General features: G+C 34.8%; 2 protein-coding genes across 2 annotated transcripts; one reads left to right on the top strand and one right to left on the bottom strand.

Annotated features, from left to right (window-relative positions):
* Positions 1-1492: 1492 nt before the first annotated feature.
* Positions 1493-2251, bottom strand: LOC136811646 (uncharacterized protein B0403.1-like). The gene has a single exon (XM_067068271.1). It carries the CDS (start codon positions 2249-2251, stop codon positions 1493-1495), a length of 759 nt encoding a protein of 252 aa, XP_066924372.1.
* A 4591-nt stretch (positions 2252-6842) lies between these two features.
* On the top strand, positions 6843-21378 carry LOC136811632 (UBX domain-containing protein 11-like). The gene is made up of 16 exons (XM_067068256.1): positions 6843-6939; positions 7530-7567; positions 7870-7929; positions 8070-8182; positions 8832-8886; positions 9086-9159; positions 9676-9796; positions 10211-10365; positions 11354-11443; positions 12068-12145; positions 13133-13316; positions 13929-14032; positions 14812-14882; positions 15193-15274; positions 16005-16072; positions 20610-21378. Exons 1-16 carry the CDS (start codon positions 6884-6886, stop codon positions 20743-20745), a joined length of 1485 nt encoding a protein of 494 aa, XP_066924357.1. The 5' UTR covers positions 6843-6883; the 3' UTR covers positions 20746-21378.
* Positions 21379-23175: the final 1797 nt, after the last annotated feature.

Raw genomic sequence — 23175 nt, 5'->3', positions numbered from 1 at the left:
AACTTAATAAATTTTGGCAGATTGTAGCCAAATCTGCCAAATTTCTTTCTCTAAGGTATTTCACAATCACAGTTACAAGTAAATTTCAGAAAAATACATGAAAGACAATTACAGTTAGTGGAAGTACTTTAATTTTCAAAGCCTCTTTGTCACATAGAACAAAAGAAAATAGCAAAAGAACAAGGGAATACACCTTTCCCGTAATTCGTAAAACTAATGCAGTAATGCGCGCGCATTATTTTGATGCTCTCCAGCGATTGGTCTCTGGAGGTAAACAAACCTGTTTTCATATAATAAGATCATAATAAGAGAGGATGCATCCTGGTGGATGATATCATTTGCCAACTGACTTGTGCACCTTTTGAACTTTAACTGACAAATCTTCAGTCCAGTTTACAGATTTCTGTTTGATTTTTTAAGTTTAGTTAATACTCAAGGGATTTAGAATATCAACAGTGCAGTACGTCTCTAAACTTCAATTTATCTACTTGCTTATCTACTTGCTACTTGCTTTCTTTGTAACTTTAATGAACGTCTCTTAAACCTCAGTTTATCAACTTGCCTTCTTCGTAACTTTAAGAAAATCCGAGTGCTGCCTTGAGTGCTTCCAAAATTTGAGTTTTGAGATAAAAATTTAACAAAAAAAGATTTTTTGCGCCCGACCGGAAAACAAAAACAAAAATATTTTTGGGGCCGGTCCAAACATAAATATTTTCTATTTGAAGAGTTGGTGCAAAAAGTGAAAGATGGAAAAGTTTCATTTTTTTGGTTTAATCAAAAAAAACATTGCAAAAAGATGTCTTTTAATAATAAAGTTAAAAATCGGCTAGTAAGAAACGGAAAAGCCTATCTATCTATATATTTCAGTAGTTAACAACATAAATGTTTGTTCTCCCTACATATAAAAGCATTAACAAAAATAAGATAAATGAAATTGGTTTAATAATAAAAAATGTTTGTATGTTTATTCAATAATAAATATGTTAAAAATTCTAAAAAAATCTAAGTATGTTTGGTTGAGGACAAAGCCTAGGATATCGAGAATAAGAGTAACGAGCATAAAGGCTAAACAAAATGTTCTGAGAATGCCAAGATACGTGGAGGCAAAGTAGTAATGAGAAGTTTGAGCCTCAGGCTTAAGTCATGAGTAGTAATTAATAATATTGACGTTCTAGGCAAACTAAAATGGTGTAAAGTTAAATGAAAAGTTAAATTAAAAGTTAAAAATTTAATTAAATTAAATTTTAAAATAAACCAGTATTGTGCTAAAAAGATTAATAAACTAACTAGAAATAAAGAGACATAGCTAAAGTAAAAATATTTTTGGTAAGTAGGCAAGTGACGTCAAAACAAAATTGCTTCAAAGATGATTAAGTGAGTAGAGTGCAAAGATATATGAATTGGATAAAATAGGTTAGGGCAGGGCAATCTGATGATTAAGTGAAGTGAAAAAGAGGCCTGACGTCTGGATTTGATTTAAAAAACTAATAATCTAATTCTTTAGAAAATAACGAGAAGTTGCATCTTTAAATTCATTCCTATCTTCCATATTCAAAATATTAGCTGGCAATTTATTCCACCAGTTAATAGATGCTGGGATAAATGAGTCCTGGTACGCAATTACACGTCCATGTATTGGTTGGTATTTATTACTATCCCGAACTGGTTTGGGTAAAATACCAGGCATAACAAGTTTCCCTCCTCTTATATCATGTAAAAGAACGACTGAATCGACTTTTCGATGATGTTCTAGAGGTTTCCAGCTCAAGTCCTTCATCATTCTAGTGGGACTAGCCTCCCACCTCCAATCAGAATAAACAAACCGGGCCCCTTTTCGTTGGACCATTTCAAGTTGATCGCAAAGTGATTGATTTGATATAATAGGATTCCAAACTGGTGAAGCATACGATACGATTGGTCGGACATAAATGTTGAACGCTTTCTCCTTTATTTTACGAGAACATCCTCGCAAATTTCTTTGTAAGAACGATCGTTTTTGGTTGGCTTTCTTACAAATAGCATCGATGTGTGTATTCCACTTAAGCTTCTTGTTTAAAGTCACCCCGAGATATTTGGCATTTGATACTTTCTCGAGGTTCTCGCTATGGATTGAATAAACAGATTCTATGGGTTTGGTTTTGTTCGTGATGGTGAGATGCTTGCATTTTTGTGGGTGGAATTCCATGTCCGAGAGTGTTTCCCATTCTTGTAGAGCTGTAAGATCCTCTTGGAGAATGAGAGGGTCAGCCATGCTTTCTATGGTACGATATAAATAAGCATCATCAGCGAATAAACAATTGCATTCAAAAATAGAACCCCAAAAAGTGAGGTTTTCAATCACAGCCACTTTTTAGCCCACAGCGTTGATATTCTTGTGGCTGCTGTGTAGTACAAAATTTTATAAAATAAGGAAATTGATGAGCTTTCCAAAAATGTGGCTCCCTTTGAAGTTGAGTGATTCAGTCTTGAAATATAAGATGTCAAAGTGAGGTCAGGTTTTGTGGCTGTATGTCATGTGGCTCACTCAACGGGTTGGCTTATTGTGCTGTCCTGCTTTAAGACTTCAATATTTTTTAACCGTTTTTCTTGGAATTGGTAGTTTGAGGTCTGATAAAGATACTTATGGGTTTAATTTGTGGCTGCAGAGTTGTTTTCAATGGGCTTAAAACAGCTTAAAATGTGGCTTCAATCACTAATTTATCAATTTATAAATTCCAGGTTGGGTTTGGTTTTCGAAATATGAATATTTGCAAAGCCTGATGCAAAACAAACACAATCTGACACAATACAGTGTTATTTTAAGAAAAAGTGTACATTTTGTTGCTGCAAATACCATTTTTTGTACATAAAACCTTCTGAGCTGTTACATATAAGTATTAGTTGGCATTTTTAGGGTTGGCTCATGTGCTGTCCTGCTTTAAGACTTCAATATTTTTTAACCATTTTTCTTGAATTTGGTAGTTTAATGTCTTATAAAGATACTTATGGGTTTAATTTGTGGCTGCAGGGTTTTCAATGGGCTTAAAATGTGGCTTCAATCAAAGCATATATGAAAAAATCGTCAACTTTGAGCCGCAATTCTAGCCCAGTGACCCAATGATTTTGGTTCCATTTTTGATATTTTGTGGATAAACCCTTTTGCTACAAGTTTCATCTGAAAAAAATGATTTTTACTCATTGAACAAATTTGTGGCTGCTGTTTTATCAACATAGTGTTTTTCTTGATTTGTGCCGCAGTTTTGGCCCATTTTACAAAATTTTTTTTTTCAACCTACTTATATCACCTTTAGAACCAATATTGTGAAGTTTCGTTTGAAAAGAGTTATTTTTAAAAAGGATATTCAAATTTCTTTTTTTTGCTGTTTTTGAAAACCTCACGCAATTTTTGAATGCCATCAAACGGATATCCGATTGGACATAAGAAGGCATATCATTAATGTATATCAAAAATAGCAGTGGCCCAAGCACGGTGCCTTGTGGTACTCCTGACAAAACATTGGCCTTTTTCGAATGTTTCCCATTTAAGATAACCTGTTGAGTGCGATTACTAAGGAAAGCCTCGATCCATTTCAGTGTGGAGCCACGAATACCATAGTGAGAAACTTTACGACAAACCTTAAAATGGTTAACCTTATCGAAGGCTTTGCTAAAGTCTAGTAATATTGAATCAGTTTGTTGTTTGTCGTTTAGGTTTTTAGCAAAGTCATTTACAGTGGTCAATAGTTGGCTTACACATGATCGGTTTTCTCTAAATCCATGCTGGTAATCACTTAACACTTTATTCTTGTTCAAATAGGTCATGATGTTACTGTATATGATATGTTCTGTACATTTACAACAAATCGATGTGAGAGACACAGGCCGGTAGTTTTCAGCCTGATTTTTGTCCTTGTTTCCACCTTTATAAACAGGAACAATAAACGCGTGTAACCAATCTGTCGGAAGTGATCCTTTGCTAAGTGATGCGTTAAATATCGATGTTAGGGCAGGTGATATTTCGCTAGCAAATTCCTTCAGAAATCTTGCTGAAATATTATCAGGCCCTGTTGCTTTCTGAGGGTCAAGCTATGACAACAGAGAGCGGACACCGTTTTCTTTGATTTCAATATCGGGCAATGTATTTTCAACAATTGGCGATCTGATGGGTGGTATATCTTTGTTGGGCTTAGAGAAAACGCTGCAATACTGCTCATTAAGGATATCAGCTTTCTTTTGGTCATCAATGATGATACTCCCATTCTTTTTTAATGGGGCAACTGTGATAATTGTCTTTTTGTTTGTACTTAATATACTTATAGAATCGCTTGGTATCGGTAGATTCTAAGACGTTTTCCTTGATGTAGTTGTCATGTGCTTTACGACATTGTTTTCTGCACTCATTAACGACGTGTCGGAATCTGCACCAATCCGATTCAAGTCTTGTTCGTTTTGCACGCTTGTAGAGACGTTTCTTTCTGCGCGACAATCTCCTACACTTTCGATTTACCCATGGCTGACTGAATCTTTGACGTAAAGTTTTGGTTGGTATCTTATTCATAGTTTTGCTGACGATGTCTTTGAATTCACTCCACATCGTGTCGATAGCAAAAGTTCCATTCTCATCATGTTTAGCACAAAATAGTGTACATGCTGTTTTCAGTTCTTCTTTTAATAATGGGATGTTTGCTCTACTCCATACATGCACTGTTCTTTTAACTGCACGATGCCTGATGGGATGACACGTAACGTCAATTACACCAATAGCAGTGTGATCACTTATCCCTGGGAAATCCTTGACATCCGATAGTAGTGAATAGTTGTTTGTTAGTATTATATCTAGGGTATTGTTATTTCTAGTTGGAAAGTCAATGATTTGGTCAAGGTTGCAGTCATAAACCATTTTAATTGCTGTTTCGTTGATTTGTTTTGAGTAATCGTGACTGACAATAGAGTTTGTTGACCAGTCGATATCAGGTAGATTCCAGTCACCCCCAATCCAGATTGGACTTGTCTGATACTTTGCAACAATTGATCTTATGTCCCTTGATAAATTTTCAACCTATGGCAATTTTGTACTGGTGATCGGTAGGCAGAGACTATCACAACTGGTTTTTTAAAAGTTTCAATTTTGACAGCTATACACTCAGTGTCTTTGGAATTGAAAACTTCTTCGGCGATAAGGGTAAGTCTGGTCATTATAATGACTCCACCCCAACCATCTTCACGATCTCTCCGGAAAGCAGTGTAGCCTGGTGGAACAAATTCAGATTCACCAATTGAAGGGTCAATATGGGTTTCTGAGCCAATGATTATGTCAGGATTAATTTTCAACACCTCTTTTTGAAAATGTTCCTTTTTACCCCAGACACTTTGAAAGTTTATATTCATCATTCGGAGGTTTTTTGCTTTAACTCTTTCAGGTTTGTCATTTTCATTACTATCGTTACTCTCATTTGACGATAGGGAGGTATCAAGATACGAAGAATTAATATCAGGGATGGCACATTTAACACTAAGTCCACAACAACTGTTCATCCTGGACGTAGCAATGAAAAATAATGTCACTCATACCCGTGCATGTCGTATGGAACCATTGATTACATTGATCACAAGCAATAGATTCCTGATTGTTCCGTACAGCCTTGGAACAGATGCCACATGGATATTTAACACGTTTTTGGATTCCAGGACCAGGGTTTAATTCTACCGATCCACTGATTATCAACAGTAGTTGTTGTAGTGTTGTAGTGTTGCGCTTGTACTCATCTTGTATGGATAGTTACAGTGCCTTTAACCAGCTCAAGTGAGTTACGGCATGTCCAAGGTAAAAGTGAACCAGTTCCACTCACTTTCAAAATGTCAAACATAGCTGGAAATAAGCGCCTTGTGATGTAGATCAACTTGATATGTGTATGAAAAATTTAAGTTGAGGCTATAAGAAGTTATAGCCCAAAAACCTGTATTATGACGTCATAAACATTACATAACATTACGTCATAAAACTAAAAATTTTAATATCTCGTGAACTAAAAGTCATATAAACGTCAAATTTTGACCACAAATAGATATTGATGTAAAAAAAATTCTAAGTTAAAAAAATTTTGAAAAAAATGATGACGTCCTTTTTTATAGCCAAAAATCGAAAATAGCTTAAAAATGCTGACGTCATCATTTTTCAGGAGATTTTGAAAATTTCACTTCTAGAGAATTACGATATATTTGTACTGTCAAAATTTCATATTGATATCATTAATAGTTTATGAGTTATTTAAATTGAGAGAAAAACACTAGTTTTGTTTTTGCTTTTGTTTTTGCTTCAAGGTAAAATGGTTGCAGACTTTGGTTTCTGGAGGTAAAGACTGGTTAAAATTGTAATCCTGGAATATTGCTTACACTGGAGATTTACTGTGGTTTTATTTTCAATAAATAATTTGAAGAAGTTTATTCATTTATCTTGTGAATATCTTGTTCTCATTTTTGTTGCACTTTAACCTTTCAAATTAACCTTTCAAATCAACCATCAGTTGAGGGAAGGGGTATCTACTTCGACCGAAACTCAATTTTGCAAAACTAGATCCAAACTTTTTTTACTAAAATCTTATATATTAAAATAGTTTTAGAATTGTTCATGTTAAAAATGATACATAGTGCAGTTTTAAACATACAGTAACGGTCATTTTCTGGCATTCAAATGGTTACAGAATTGTTATCCAAAATATTAGATGACTTTAAAGAACACACAAGGCCAACACTTGAACCAGTGTGATATATAAAGTAATCTCATGTAATTTATGGAGGCTGTGGTTCATTGCTTTAGAAATTTCGGGAAGCTTTTACATCTGCCCAAATGTTAGCTATCACATCTGTCTGCCATGGAGTTATCTTTTTTTTCAGAAAATATAGAATGAGTTCACCATTAAGTAATTTGAAAAATAAGAAAAGAACACCATTGAAACAAGGGTAATATTTTCGATTTTTGTACCATGACGTTTCTTTTTTTAATTTTTAGCTGTGTTTAAAATGTGTGTCTAATTTCAGACCTGTATGGGTTAGAAAAAAATTCACAGGATTTTAGACCCTAAAATCTCTGATTTTCAAAAATTGATCCACGTCCTCGTCATTTCGTAAACCTAGTACCCCCCCCCCCATTTTGATGAAGAGATAGATTTTTATACATATGACTCTTTCCAGTAGCATTTCTTTTCAATAAAGTTTTTACCTGATAATAAGTTTGATTTTAATTCTACAGGCAAATACCTACTGGTATCTTTTAATACTCATTGAAATAGTTGATTAAATTATAAAAATTCATACCCGTACAGTTGAAGCAAAAGAAAATGAAAACAAATTGAACAAAATTTTAATCACCCTATTTTTACGTTTTCCACTCGGTACATTACCTCCAAATTCTATACTTGCAAGGTTTTTAGCTAAAATTTTGTTTGTTAGAAATCTAATTAATTCTACAGTAGAAAACAAATGTATGTTAAACATTTCATCCAGAAGTCAGTCTAAGATTCACTTAATGTATTTGCTCTATTTTTCTTTAGCTCAAGAACGGCTCCATTTAAACCTAAAGAATTTCATGGTATGAAGCATCTACATCTACAATCTATCCGAAGCAAGATGAAAATTTTAATTCGAAATAAGGATTTGCACGAGTCTGTTTTGACTGAAAAAGGCAAACTAGCATTTTTCAAGCATTTTATCCTTTTGATAAGCTTTGCATTTGGTGGCTTTAGGAAATAATTATAATGATACAGATAATGATAATTATTTAAATTCCAGGGTTTTTCCTTTATGATGGAGGGTTCCTTTAAAATCTTAAGTTAAGTTTGTTTATGATGATAGACCACGCCAAACTTACTTTTGTTCTTCTAATTTTTTTAGAGGATGACCTTCTTGATCAAGTTTACTCAACTGAGGGGGAAAAATACAAAGCTTCTCATGGTAATAGCTTCATACATAAAAGGATACAACAGTTATTCAGATTTGGATAAACTTTTTAAATTTTGGATTTTACTGGAAAGATTTGATTTTAAATCAAACTTGTGGTATGCAATTTTCTCTCAATTTTCTTCTTCTTTAAGGTGTAAACAGAAGCTCGCCAGTTACAAATGGAGATCTCATGAAATCCATGATGTCAAGATTGACTGCAGCTGAAAAAGGCCTGACCGAAGCAGAACAAAGAAATAAAGAAAAAGTTTGCCTTTAAATTCCTTTTTCGAATTTGTATTTTTTCAATTTATGTATAGATCTTTTTACATCCTCCTTATGACATTGAAAAATAATCGGCCATTTATTGGTGTCTAAAAATAGTTATAAGTGCTTATTAAAAACAACATGACCCTCAAATATTTATTATATAGTAAATAATAAACATTAGAATATGCAAAAAATAATTACTGTAAGATAAACCAACAAACCCTATATAATATGTCATACATAGTATGTACATTTAAAGGAAGAAGTTTTGGCAGGAATTTAATTTGGTGGCTGGCAGAAAAAATAAATTTTGGCGGGAACTTATTTGGCGCCAAATTTTCTTGCTGCCAAAATTCCTTCCTTTAATATATGCTGATGCACCAGCATCTCAACAATTACTTTATTTCTTCATTCGCTTGTCTAACCTTTATTCTGCACTATTATTTTTAAAAATTGATAGTAGCAGCAGCACTGCTTTAGACTAGACAAAATAGTACTTTGCTTTACAGAATATTAAGAGAATTTAATTGTCTGTTTTTCCTGGTACTGACACTATTGTATTGATACACTCACTTATATCAAGGCACAAGTCTCTCCAACATGCTTATTCAGATGTTTTATTTGAATGATTTTGATTTGATTATTAGGACAAGAAAATCAGAATTCTAGAAGAAAAGTGTGAGATATACAAAAAAGCACAAGGTAACTTGCCTTTTTAACTCATCCCGTTTCCAATTTTTCCAAAATTTTAAGAAATTCCTTTAAAATCATAATCTGGTCAGGGAAGGTTATTGTAATTTGGAAAATTGTTCGGATTGAAGCTAAAAGGGTACTTTTATAAATGATAGGTTAAATAGTAGATAGAATAAGGACATCTTTCTACCGTAACTGTTCCTTTTAGGATATGGTAGCAATCAAGTTTTGGAACTGGAGAGAAAATGCCACAAACTACAAAGACAAATACATAGCATGGAAGTATGTGAGATCACTGATAAATTTAGAAATTAAAACCATGGTCCTTAAAATCTGGCTCTTCTTGACCATAATGGAAGAGTGTTAGGTGTAGATAAAAAAACTTGTTAGAAACTACTGGTAAAAAATCACTTTAAATGTGAACTGATTCCCCTGGAAAGATGACAATATTTGCGCAAATCTCCCTTGAAAGATGCTTAATAAAGAGGTCTAACATTCAATCTCCTCTTCAAATACCTCTGGGAAATATTAAAACCATGTAGTTCTACTAGAAACTTAGATGTCTAAGCATTATGAGATATAAAACTAGGAAATCCATGTTCAACCCCTTGATTTTCCTGGGCTGGTCAGTTCGTAGACGATTGCTAGGGTGATCATCATGTGGACTCTGTGGATAAAATTTGACGCTTAAATTCTCATTTACAGCTAAAAGAAGAACTGGTACGAATATTCAAAAGCCAAAAAAAAAGATTCCCTAAAACATATAAAACTGCTTGTTAAGATTTCCTTTTTTTGCAGAATTTTTTGGAAGATTATGGTATGATATGGGTTGGTACAAACGATAGTTCTGATGAGGATTGCTTTGACAATGATGGATTGAACGATGAAGGTGACAATGAGGAGCCATTATGGAATCCAGGTATTTTGTATTGCCTCGATTATCAGTTGATCTTCTCCGGCGCCTTACTTATGTCAGAAATTTTATATTACTATGTTAAGTTAATTTCTTTGGCTTCGGGACCCATTTGCACTTTTTATTCTCTATTGCACTTTGTAATTATGTAGGTGCCCAAGGTCTTGTGTTCAATCCCTGGCCAGGTGATACCATAGATTACCAAAGTGGCACTTGATGTCTACTCAGCAATTAATTCCAGGGAGAAAAGGAAGGCGCCCTTCCCTACTTTCGGGTAGATAGCTATCGAAAGAGGAGCCGTTGGGTCGCCTCCATTCGCCAAACTCTTACTTTCTTCTGTTTCTCTTTATGAAATGTCTTTTTTACTTTTGTCACTCTTTATTATTGCGAAACTTGATCTCTTCTCTTATTCCTTTTCAGACTCGTCGATCATTGAACAATGTCATCCACAACACCAGCATAAGGAGTTTCATATGGATTATGACTTGGTATTAAAGAACATTGGCGAATTGAACGAGATAGCAGGTGAAGGACAACATTTCATCAAGCATACTAAAGATGGCGCCCGACTACAGGTATTGTATTTGTATATCATCTTTGCCAGTGCAGTCACATATTGTAGTAAAGGAAAGAAGCTGATCCTTTTTTTAAAACCAATTTTGGGCTTTCGTCAGACAGCCAGAAAAAAACTTACCCCTCTGATGAAAAATTCGGAGCAATTGTTGCATTGCAGCCGCCTGAAAATTGTTGCTGTCTAGCCATCTAAAAAAAGAAACCAGGAAAAACGTCAAAAAAACATTCGAATTACAAAACATTCGAATTACAAAACATTCGAATTACAAAACATTCGAATTACAAAACAGTCGATTTCATCTAAAACATTCGATTTTCGAAGGTCCGACGTTCGAATGACGTAATAAGATTGGAATGTCAGATACATCGTCAAAAAAAAATGGAGATTCTTCTGCAACAAAATGAGTTCAAATTTTTATTGCGTTGCAGAGCAATTGCAGAAAAAATTGACGTGCTACATTTTGCAATTTCTCGCGCGCTTGCAACGCAACTGTAGTTGCATTGCAGCCGCCTGAAAAAACTATCAGTGTAGCCTTAGCTTAATACCCAATACCACAATTTTTTTAGAATTTTAGTTTTTAAAACTATATTCTTTTTTTTTATAAGAATACACTTTATAAGAATATCCATGATGAAAATAGCCAAAAAAATTAAGAATATGCTGAGAATATCACCATCATGGAATTTAGCTACTCAAGCTAAGAATGCCATTTTTATAGCATTTTCAATTATAAATTGTCAATTACCCCCAAGTAAGGTTCACCCTTTTCACAAAAATGCCATTTTATGCTTGAGACGTATGTGAATGAATTGGGATCCTAACCTAAGAATGCTGAAAGAATATTTTAGATGATTTTCCTGAAAAAGCTAATTTTATTCAAAATTTTCGATTTTTGGGAGTTTTTAATCCCCAAAAAAATGTCACGCAATTTTTGTACCTGTTCTTGAATATATACATCTTATGCATTTTGGATCTAATTTCCCGCATAGGTGAAAGAATCGGTGCCGTTAATTTTGTATGCGAATGGTATCTTCATGTTTGGTGGACCATTTCGTTCGTTTGAAGAAAAGACCACACAGGTAATTTCTTTTTAGTCGAGCCAAATTATAATGTCATTTTTCTTGGGTCTTTGTTATTATGTAAAGATCATGCCGAAGATATTTGAATATTCCATAAAGGATAAAGATTTTGAGGTCAAAGCAGATCCGACAATCATATTTTGTGATAATGAATGGAAAACCTGATTAAATCATTAAAGTCAACTTCAAATGGGGCAAATTTCTGCTTTCTTTTCAATTGTTATAAAGTTTTATTCTGCACTAGAGTATGTATCTTACATTTATTGTTTTGTAGTACGGCAATGAATTTTGAAATTAGCCTGAGATATCAAGTTTGTGTACAGACTAGTAAAGTTTCAGTCATTGACTTTAAAGCCCCAGGCAAGAAAAAGTGAAGCCACTTATTTCCCATGCAGAACGCGCCGCAATCATGACGACGGATTGTATCTAGTGGTTCCTTTGTTTTTGAGGACTGCTCTTTTTGAAATCTATAGCGGTAGACTTTCAATCCGGCGTTTGTGTAAAGACTATGCGCGGGCGTTCTAGATGAGAAATAAGTGGCTTCATTTACCATCCAGGAGTCTCGAGTCTAGCCCTTCGGGCTTGGAAGTCAATGGTTACAGTGGTACATAATTTCTATTTTAGATTTGTATGAAAGATTTAATGGATGGATACTTCCCAAGTGAACTTCAAAATACTTACCCTGACGGTGTACCTTTTACTGTGAGTCGTCGCTTTTGAGTTCGCGAGGTTCAAGCTGTAAATGTTCAATCAGGTTCAATGCCTTATCTAAATTTGAGGGTGAACTATGCTTAAATGCAATAAAGCTTTAATTGATGTTAGCGACACCAGAACTGCATTACTCCTAATTCTATCGCTTCTTTGTACCATGACACCCGTGTACAAGCCAAAATAACCAAAACAGGGTAGACTGGAGTCGTTTATAATGCGTGTAATACTAATAATACCAATACTAATAATAATAATACGGGATTTAGTTTGTATAAACGACTGGAAGAATCCGGTGTTCCAGCCTTATAGATACAGGGGCTAGCTACGCAGAAACTTGCGTAGCGAGAAAACAATTTATCAAGCAACAACAAACTCTCAAAACGAAATCAACTCAAATGAAAAACTTTCAATACACAAATCCACACATATTTTTTTCTCAAGAATTATTTTGAGCAGGAAAAAATTATAATTGCGATATTGACACTTTTCTTTTGTTTGGAGTTAGTGCACAAAGGTTTCTAGACGACTAAAATTGTTCCATTCATTACTTTTTGCTTTATTTCTACTATGTAGTATAAATTAGTCGTCTAGCTTGCTAGACTAAAACAGGGCCAGTTTACACCTACACACCCCTTCTCATAATGTTATGAAGTAACACAATTAAACTTTTTTGTTACCAAATGTTTGTCTTTTCATCTCTGATACATTCTTTGTCTTTAGACGTGATATAGTGAATTCCCAAAAGTTTTTAAGTGTAGTCCTTACGCCATCGCCATCATGAAATCAGAAATTTCGGATTCAGCGAATGGCTTTTTGTCGCCTGGCCAGGTTTTCCGGGATAAAGCCTAAACTAACTAAATTTCTTTCTTTGATTGAATTAACATTTTAATCTGATATTGAACAATTGATATAGAAAAACATAACTAGTCGGTAAATGGATTTCGATAGAAATTTACATCATTTTTTTGTTACCTTCAGGTGACAGATAAAAGAGACAAAACTTATCGCGATAAACGGATGGAGAAACTATTCCCTGGTCAAGGTTATTTATTATCGCCAGAAAAGTCCTCCCCGACCACGCGTAATAGTGAAGATAGTAAAGAAAATGATGGCAAATCAAATGAAATTAATAGGGTAGCAATGGAAGAAAATCAACGTGAAGGTTTGTTTTATTATTGGGTTTTTAATTTGTTTTTCGAAGACGAATTCTATCTGGCTCGAAAGGTCGGGTAGCTCCAGTAAGTAGAGCATTCGCCTTACAATCCAACAGTGTGGGTTCGATCCCCGGTTACCGCTAACTCAACAAATTCGAAACTTGGATGGGTAATCTGATCTAGGCGGTAAGCTACTGGGAGCATAGAATAGGTGGTGCTCCACCTCCTCAGCATTTGAATTTGATCTCCCAGGTCTAACGCAAAAAGGAAAGGGGATAGACTCCCTCATTCCAAGCTCCGCCGACAGCCAACAGATGAATATACTTACTTATTACAAAGTTGAGTCTTTAAATTATAAACGATTTGCGGGGTCCCTGGGAGAACTTTTGACTAATGTCACTCATTTACCTCTGAACTCTCCTTAACTCAAACGATAAGTGTTATCCTTGGCGAGTCGAATGTATTTCTTTGCCTCAAAAGTAACCAATTTTGGATATTTTGATAGGGTGGTCTTTTTGCACAGTTTTCGAGAGCTAATTTTTGCCAGTTTTTTTCAATTTCAACAAAATTAGCTCTCCCCAAAATAAGTTTATTTTAAGTCTATGTCTTTTACTTTTCAGGTCCAAAATACAGCACTGAAAATTTTCTTTCTAAGCTGCCATCGTCAGTGTTAAAGAATGGGAAAATCATTGATATTCTTGGCGATCTGAGAGAAAGTTTGCAGGTATGTGACGTTTTGTTTAATAGTTTTCACCTCGTCGGAAACATACACTTTATGTATTCGGTATTCATGGGGATTCACACCTTGTAAAGAAATCACACTTGATAATTATGAATAATCAGAAGGTCTTAGTACAAATAGTGGAGAGAACATCCTCCACATTGCCCAATGATGGGAGAAGAATCTCTCCAAATGTACACAAGCGTAAATCTCGTGATCCAAGCCACGATAAACTTCCAATATGATATTCGGTATTCGTTCCAATTGAGAAAAATACTGAAATTTTGGGAATTGATATCAGATTTTCGAGCGGGGAAAAATAGAATTTGAAACCCAACCCATCAAATAGAAAATCTTGGTCTCAAAGGCATTTAGCTCTACGTTCTCTGATGGCAAAAGATTTTTCGCTTAAGCACGACAGTCAATGATGGATGTCCCCTGGATGTCACAAAGAGCCCTAGAAAAGAGAGCACTGCGCTCGAAAGGGAAGATTCTTCTAAATGGGAAAAAAAATCAAGCTAATTGTTTCCGTTCAGGAAATTTAGAAATTCTTTTCATTCGTGGTAGTGGAAGGGGCTGACTGGGGGTACTTAGTTAGCTCTTTCATTTTCTCCCATCCCCCCCCCCCATCTTCTGATTTAAATTAGATATATTTCAACTCAAAATGGTAGGGGCTGACTTGTGGTACTTAGCTCTTTCATTTTCTCTCCCATCTTCTTCTGATTTAAATTCTGATATATTTTCAACTCGAATCTCAAATTGTGTTGTATATTTTTCAACAGGAGAATAATCAATCGACAAAACACAACGTGGTAGTCATCGAAACTGATGTTGTCCGAAATATGAAATCTAGGTAATGAAAATTTTAACAAACTCAAAGTTCAAGATGACTTTTCCCTCCAGCGGGGAACTACTCTCGGGTACCTAATAGCCGGGGGGGTTGGAAAAAGCAGGGGGTTGGAATATGACTGTCCAATTAATTAGCGGGCCCCCCGGCAATTAGGTACCCGAGAGTACCAATCCTACCATCACTTCTACCTAAGAAACTCCAGTCAATTTTCTTTTTCTTTTGATGACTGGTCATTTTTGATGATCAGCCTTGCAGAATTTCCTGTCACTTATGCACTATATCTGCAAACTAACTTCCTTTGTTTGTTATACAGATTGACCAATGGTCGGAGAAGTCGCCCACAAACACCGTCCAATATTACCACTCTTCGAATCAAGTCTGAAACTGGCGAAGAGGTTAGTCTTCTCTACACTCTTTTCATATTCTAAAGTTTATTTAAAAAGTAAGGGAAACTCTACAAACTTTTCCTTTTCATATAATCTAACATAATTATCACTCAAATCAATGTTAGTTATAAAACAAATCTGTTCTGGGATTTGGATCGGTTCGAATTTCGGTGTTGATATTTTTGCTTGTGCGGTTTGATTACATGACATTGGGAGATTTCTTGTTCTGTTGAGCGAAACAAGCCAGTTTTTGAAACAGTTCAATGCTTTTTAAACAAACGTGTTTCTCCTTTTTTGTCAAAAGTAATTTGAGTTATTCCTATCGCCTGTATATATACCTTAAGGGAAGAAATTTTCGCGGGAATTTAATTTCGCGGTTGGTCAAATTATTTTTTTTCGTGGGAATTTAATTTCGCGGTTGCAGGATTTTTTTGGCCAAAAGTGTTATTAAATAACCAAAAAACCTGTTTTAAGGCTTGAAATAGTACGAATTTAGGGGAATGCGTGAAATAAATTTAATTTCGCGGAAATTTAATTTCGCGGATTGACGATTTTGTAAAATTTCGCGGGAACTTAATTTCGCGGTTTTAGGCAAAATAAATAAAATACCCTTAGGGTATATGCATTCTACTTTGAAAGGATACTGTAACTTCAGTAACAAATATTTCATCTGTTGTAGACGTACGTACTGAAGATGTTGTAACAGTAACTTCAGTAACAAATATTTCATCTGTTGTAGACGTACGTGCTGAAGATGTTGTACACTCAAAAGATCGAAGATGTACGCCGCTTCTTGAATGAAACAAGGTAAGAAAGTACAGCCCTGTATCAACTAAATATCTTATCGGGGATATCGATAATTGTATACAACTCCAAAATCAAGTTTTTAAATTTCATTGTTTTTCCTCAGTTCAAAACCTTTTTGAAATTGACTTTTCATAGTCTTGCATTTTTAGATATGGTGTTTCAGCACTGATTAGCTCATTATCAGTATTTCAATCTCAACAGTTTTAAAGCCAAATATTTTGCAAAAAATTTGTGACGAAATTTTTTGAATGTGTCATTATTCTGTAAAGAGCTCCTCCCTTCCTTCCCATTGCAGTTGACAACAACTCGTTATATCAATGTCCAGCTTACCAAAATTATTAAAGTACTTCCGCTCGTGCGGCTTTCACGGAGAGTATCAAGGATAAAGTTATATTTCCAACAACCACGGATTTGGCGGATTTGGCGGATTTGGTCAGAATCCGCCAAATGAAGTTCCCGCCAAAATTTCTTTTTTCCACTATCCGCCAAATTAAATTCCCGCCAAATTCAACTTTTTGAAAATATGATCTCTTTTAAGGTGTTTTTGCATTTTTTTTTCTGTTTTTACGCTATTTTAATGATAAATTTTTCAGCAAACACCAAATTAAATTCCCGCCAAATTTAGTTTTTTCGTCCATCCGCCAAATTAAATTCCCTCTAAAGAAAAACTTTTTTGGCTATCCGCTAAATTAAATTCCCGCCAAAATTTCTTCCTTTAAGCTGCACATTAGTCTCAACGCGCAACGACTAAACTACCTTATTACACGAATATTACTAGTCATTTTATTTGTTAATAAAAACCCCTTAAGTCGGTGTTTTTTACACTTTTGGCGAAAACGTGACATTAAATTTTCTAAAAAACGGTTTTTCTTGAATAATATAAGTTTCAACAAGGATTTTGGGATGAAATCTTCCAAAAAGGTGGAGCACACGAGCTTAGAGCTTTGGTTTTGGTCCCAGGAGCGAAGAAGGATTCAATATTCCAAAATATTAGATTTTATGAACTTTGGAATTATGAGAGTTACGTGGCTCTTGGATTTATTCTGATGGTCTCAACATGTCACACGATCTCCATATCTTATGAAACAATGATGAAGAGCACTTTTGGATCCGAAATTCCATCCGGAAAACATCTCTGAACTTGAACAATTATAAAAGATACATTTCATCGTTAAAATGGACTGATTACAATCTAAAATCAATCAAAAGTCAATTGCACTTTACGTTAAAACATTCTCAGATACCAAAAAATGCGGTTTCACGAGCGTTTTAAGATTAAAACTCCAATTTAAAGCGATTGAAGTGGTGCACCCAACCCCAGCCCCAACTTTTCGCAAAATGGAATTATTAATCCTTTGGGGCTCTATCTGAGCTTATTTTAAGGCATAGGACGTAACGACATATCACGTATAACGTAAAAAATCAGTTTAAAGCCTTGTAGGATATTTCATTCCAGACTAATACGCTCATTTTGGATAAGGCAAAGTATGCTTCTTTCAATGAAGGATTCCATAATCCTTGGATGCTCTATTCTAGTGGAAAATTTTATTTTCGTGGTCTTAGGGACCCAAACCTTCCAAATAGTTAAATTCGAACTACTTAATGTCAAATAAACATACTCCAATCCTCAGTTCAAAAAGACTCAAACACAAAAAGAAATCAGGAATAAGTAATTCCAAACTGCTCCCAGCTGGAAGATTTTTTATTTAGAAATAGAAAGTACATAAATGCTCCATCCTGCAAAATTTCAGTTCTAAAGCCACATTATATCAAAAGTTATTGCTCTTGGAATCCATAATCAATTTTCATTATGGAACCGTTTAATCCTAACGTGCTCCTAACTTTCAAAGGTTATAAGTACTAGCTTAGTTTCTCTAGAAGGCTCGGGAAAAAAGGAATGGAATCTTCAATCCTTTGCCGATCCCCTGATATCCAATTAAGAAAAGGTGCACTTTGTATTTATTTTTAAAACGTGTTTTAAAAAACTTCACGTTTTCGCCAAAAGTGTAAAAAACACCGACTTAATTAAAACCAGCCATTGTTTCCTTGAAAAAGCAGCAAAATTTGTGTTAATTTTCAGATCATGCAAATTTCAAGGCTGTTGAATACTTGCCTAGTAATATTCGTGTAATAAATTATAACCTTTCCATATTATTTTGATATCGTCAGAAACTCTCATTGAATTCCGTCATCGATCTTTATACAGCAACAAATTACAATTCAGAACCTTTTTGAAAGTTAACAGCTTAGCACCTTTATCAAAACCAACAAAGCTTTCGGAGTGAAGTAAAGCACAAAAATAAATTTTTCAGATGACGACTACAGTTTATCCCCAAAAAAAAACGGACAAACTTTTACATAAAGTAAAACCCTCAAAACTTATGATCTTTTAAAACTGTTAAAACTGTTAAAAACTGGGCTTAGTATAATTGAAATAAGATTACAATTCTCTGTTAAATCAATCGATAATCAATTTCCAACATTGAATAGGTTTTAATAGGTTTTTGAGATTGAAATATTAAATTTACAAGTCAAATTTGACATAAGTAATGAGGATATTACTTTCTATTCATGATATGCACCATTGCAATGTCTTTGACATTACCTATTAGCTGATTCGGTGTAAGTGACTTAAAATCAGTCAATAATTTGAAAATTTTGGTGAAATCTGTCTCTAAGGGTGGTAAAATCGTCAAAAAATGGACAAAACTTTCGAAATTCAGTCTCTCAATTTTCGAACTTTGGCTCGGACATACCCGTCATCTCGCAAACCTAGTATCCTCCCCCCCGGGACACACTGTTGTTGGTGGGAAGTTATGCTACAGTATACCCCAAGAAGTAAGGTGAATACAGACTGTTAAGTTAATATACGCTCTTTTTGCTAACTTAATGAGTGTCAAACCAGAGATTTCATCATAGTCAGCATGAGTCACCAATAAACTTCATAAACTTCTAGTGTAGGCCGAAATAGAGGAGGTAGTAAACCACAAATGGAGATTGAAAATGTAAAATAATGAAATAAAAATGAGTTAATTGGTTATGATGAATATAGTATGTTGTTATGCAAATTGCTGACATTTTTGTGTATGGACATTCCTCTCGTTTACGTTGATGGCTACTCGCCAAATTCATTTTGGTTTTGGTCGAGGATTAAAATCGACCACCAAAATTCCATCTCCATTTTTGAACTTGATCTTTATAAATGTATTTGACCCTCTCACGTGATATGTGATTAGTTACTTAATTTAGAATCAGTAATTGGTATGAAGTTGATTCGTCATCAGCTGTACAAAATCTCGTAATTTCATTTTCCTTTAAAGTAAAATTATTTTCTGACATGACATATTAAAGGTTTTGACTTTATTAAAACGTCATTTCATTCAGGCTTGGTATGATCACGCCTTTTATTTACGTGATTTGACAAAATTGACGTTCGAAAATGTTATGAATTAAAGAACTTACCTTATTCATCACTTACCCTAAACAATTACACCAGTTCATTTATACAATTCCTCAATACTATAGGCTCAAATAAGTTAATATAAATAAATATCAAAAGCCCGAAATTGTAAAAATTGAATACAAAGCAAAATGCAGTAAAAACTCTTAACTCGAATCTCTACAACTCAAATGTGTCTGTAACCCGAGCAAGTTTTCTGGTCTCTTCGGCTAAGAATGCCTTATAAACCCTGCTCCATAACTCGAAATTTCCACGAGAAATAGTCCTTCGGACGAACGAAGCAAGCCCTATCAAGGATAGCATTCACCATCCTAAGGGAAATCAGTGGGCTTACCCGACTCTGCCAACTCGTGCTCGCTACACACACAGCTGATGGCGTTTAGTAACTATACTCGAGAACGACTCGGGAGGCCAGTGCATCCTCGCATGATCGAACCTGACAAGTATAGCAACCACACCATAGAGTCAGGCATATCTACCCACACATGGGTAGATATCAGAGCATGGTACCCAATTCCCCTCACATGGCATGGGTTGACCCGAGTAAAGGTACACTTGTCAAGTGAATCGCGGCACCGAGTGGGAATCGAACCCTGACCTCCTGAATCAAAAACTGCCCAGCCTCATCAAAAATCCACATATCATTCCTTTAAAAAGACTGTTGGGTTGGGGTGTAAATAGTATGTGCTCTGATTTTTTTGCGCTGTTGCATTGTCAATGGGCTTTTCCAGAAAAAGTCCGTGTCCCCCCTGTTGAGGATATCGTTTATCCAGGGGGTTAACGATTTTTGTTCAAAAGTGGATATCCAGAGGGTTAAATATCTACAAGGGAGCAGATATTCAGGGGGTAAATTGTCTTTTCAAGTAAAAAGTACGATATCCAGGGGTAAGCATCTTTATAAGAGAGGATGTCCAGGGGGTTAAGCGTATTTTTAAGAGTGGATATCCAGGGGTTTTTACTAATAAAGTAGGATATCCAGGGGGTTCGATACTTCGAAAAATCAGTATCCTCAACAGTGGGGGTAAAGTTTTTTTCTGGAAAAGCCCAATTAAAACTATTCTGTTCTTTCATTTATAGGAACACCTCAGATGACGATTATGATTTGAAAACATCCTTCCCCAACCAAACGTATGATGAGAGCAACAAAACGCTACGAGATTATGGCCTAACGCCCAACGCTACGTTACACATGGTCACACGTAAAACATCTTAATGTTAAAATTAAAGGAGTACTGAGGCTAACCATGGATAACGAAAATATTTTATTGGATCCGGAGAGGACAAGACTCTATTTGGCAAAAGAAAAACTTGAATTATCACGGAATTATGTATCACAAAAGAATCCAAATCTGGAATAAAGCTTTTTCACTTTTCCAAAAGGAAAACTGTCATCGGTCTTTTTGTCTTTTTCTATCTTTATTGGAGAAATGTCAATCCTGACTTTTTTAATATTGGTCCAATCGAGTTTTTGATTATCGCCCCCCCCCCCCCCATTGATCCTCTTTGGTGTAAGGTTATAAAATAACGCAAAAAAGTCTTGGGCATAGGATTTCTTCTCGAATCTGTAATTTGAACTCCTACTAAACTAAACTTGTTTAAAGCAGGTTTGAAAAAGTAAAGCAGTATAATGCATGATAAGTAAAATGGTGCAAGGAAGGAATATGGTATTATATAAGCGACAGTATGGCGAAAGTAAGCCATTAGTATTGAATTTATGTTTAGTTGGAATATTTTTATCACGTTTTTGTTAATAATATATTTTTGATCTGAATTTAATTTATTATTTTTATAAAGAATGGGATTATTATAGTGTGTACAAGTAAATAAAATCTGACTACTGTTTTTTTTTGGATTGATTGTTTCCTCGATTTCTTATCCATATTTTATTTCTCAAGATTGTGTTTGTTTGTTCTAGCTAAAGAAAACAAATTATGTAATTCGTATTCTGTCATAAAACAACACGTAAAATGACTGTGTCAGTATGAAATTCCCATTAACGAAAAGTCCATTTTTATACAAAAGAACATATATCGTTGATCAGACCATGACACGCAACTGCTCACCTGAAGCTTCTGAATTTGCTATGAATCTGTCATTTTACGTGAAAATCTTGAGAGTTTATAGGCTTTTTCATGAATTCCGTTTGAAACAACTTGAGTATGGTCTGAAATGAAGACAACTCGTTCTAGTCATGCGTTTCCTAAAGATTTTCTTCTCGGGTAACTTAATGCATGTCCCAGAATTGCATTAATTTTTCCGCCCCAGTTCCAGTCCCTAAACCATAACAAACTATACATTTTTGGAAGCGTATTTGGATGTAGAATACCGTATTCGGTGTAACTTAAATTCTTTCTCAGTATAATTAGAGATATCTTGAGAAAACCTGATTATGACGTCATGATTGATGACGTCATAAATACAAAAAGTTGAATATCTCGAGAAACATAAATCAAAACTTTATGATTTTTGGGACATGCATTAACCCTATTCAACCTAGGCTTTTAGGGGCGGTTCAGAACTAGGGGGGGGCTTTTCCTGTACCACCCCTTAACTTTTGATCTAGTGAGTCTTTTTGGATGAAAATTGGCACACAAGATCCTTGTCACGTAAGGTAACTTTTGACAAAAATTTTTTTTGATGACGTCACTCATCATGCCCAAAGTGAGCAAAAACCGAAAATTTCCTTTGTTCTTATAAATATCTATTGTATTCTAGCAAACGCTTTAGAAAAAAGTTGCCTGAGTTTAAAATGCTTATTTTTTCCTAAATATTCAATAAATTACGGTTTAAACGATATATTTGACATTAAAAATCAATTTGTATTGGAAAAGTGTCAGTTTTTTTGACACCTTACTGTCAGAAATGTCATCATGCTCAAGGTGTGAAAATTTTTAGGCATCAAATTTTTTTTTATTTTGAAGCTAAATAAAAGTTAGGAATTTACAGAAAATTTCACGGCAAAGGCTCTATTATTTCAGGAGCTATTACCAATAGTTTGACCTCCGAACAGAAAGAGCCCCCCCCCTAGGCCGAATAGGGTTAAGTTACCCGAGTTTGCATTATTTTCATTAAAGTCTGATTTCAATAGAGATTTTCACCTTCGTAATATGCTTCGTTCCATTTCATGAATTACACCAAAGAGGTTTATGACAGATATCTCTAACCTAACATAGACGGTTTTAGACCATGTCGAAATTATCAGAGGAAGAGATTTGTAATTTCATTGTCTTTTAACGAGCGTTGCACTCCTTCACATGTTTCCGACGTACTTTGCTCTATTGTCATAATCCGCCGCTGCCTGAGCTTCTGTCACCAACTGTCGAATTCGTGCCTGCAGCGGTCGCAGAGGTCTGCGTTTCTACCTTTGATGTATTTAGCTTCAAAAAATCTACAGGATTTTATCTTCGGTGTCCTCGGTTTCGACTTCAGTATTTCGTGTTGAGCACAAACGATACAAAAATCCCTTCTTTTTACGAAATGACGTCATACAGTTGTACAAAATCATCAAAATGTTAATAAATAGAACAACAAAACAAGCTATTTTCCATTTCAAGTATAAATTATGGCAATGTCTTTCCGTCATAGCATTGACTTTGTTTGATACGATACATATACAATCGCTTGTTAAAATGCCATCTCTCTC

Source organism: Clytia hemisphaerica, unplaced genomic scaffold, assembly GCF_902728285.1.
Source record: "Clytia hemisphaerica strain Z4C2 unplaced genomic scaffold, Clytia hemisphaerica genome assembly, whole genome shotgun sequence".
Lineage (NCBI taxonomy): Eukaryota > Metazoa > Cnidaria > Hydrozoa > Leptothecata > Clytiidae > Clytia > Clytia hemisphaerica.
This window is presented reverse-complemented; position numbering and strand designations above follow the sequence as displayed.

Excerpts from the sequence above, each read along its gene's own strand:
- LOC136811646 (XM_067068271.1), bottom strand. The coding sequence starts at position 2,251 with ATGGCTGACCCTCTCATTCTCCAAGAGGATCTTACAGCTCTACAAGAA.
- LOC136811632 (XM_067068256.1), top strand. The coding sequence starts at position 6,884 with ATGAGTTCACCATTAAGTAATTTGAAAAATAAGAAAAGAACACCATTG. Across the intron at positions 6,940-7,529 it reads AGAACACCATTGAAACAAGG|CTCAAGAACGGCTCCATTTA; the intron begins GTAATATTTTCG and ends ATTTTTCTTTAG. Across the intron at positions 14,033-14,811 it reads ATCTGAGAGAAAGTTTGCAG|GAGAATAATCAATCGACAAA; the intron begins GTATGTGACGTT and ends ATTTTTCAACAG.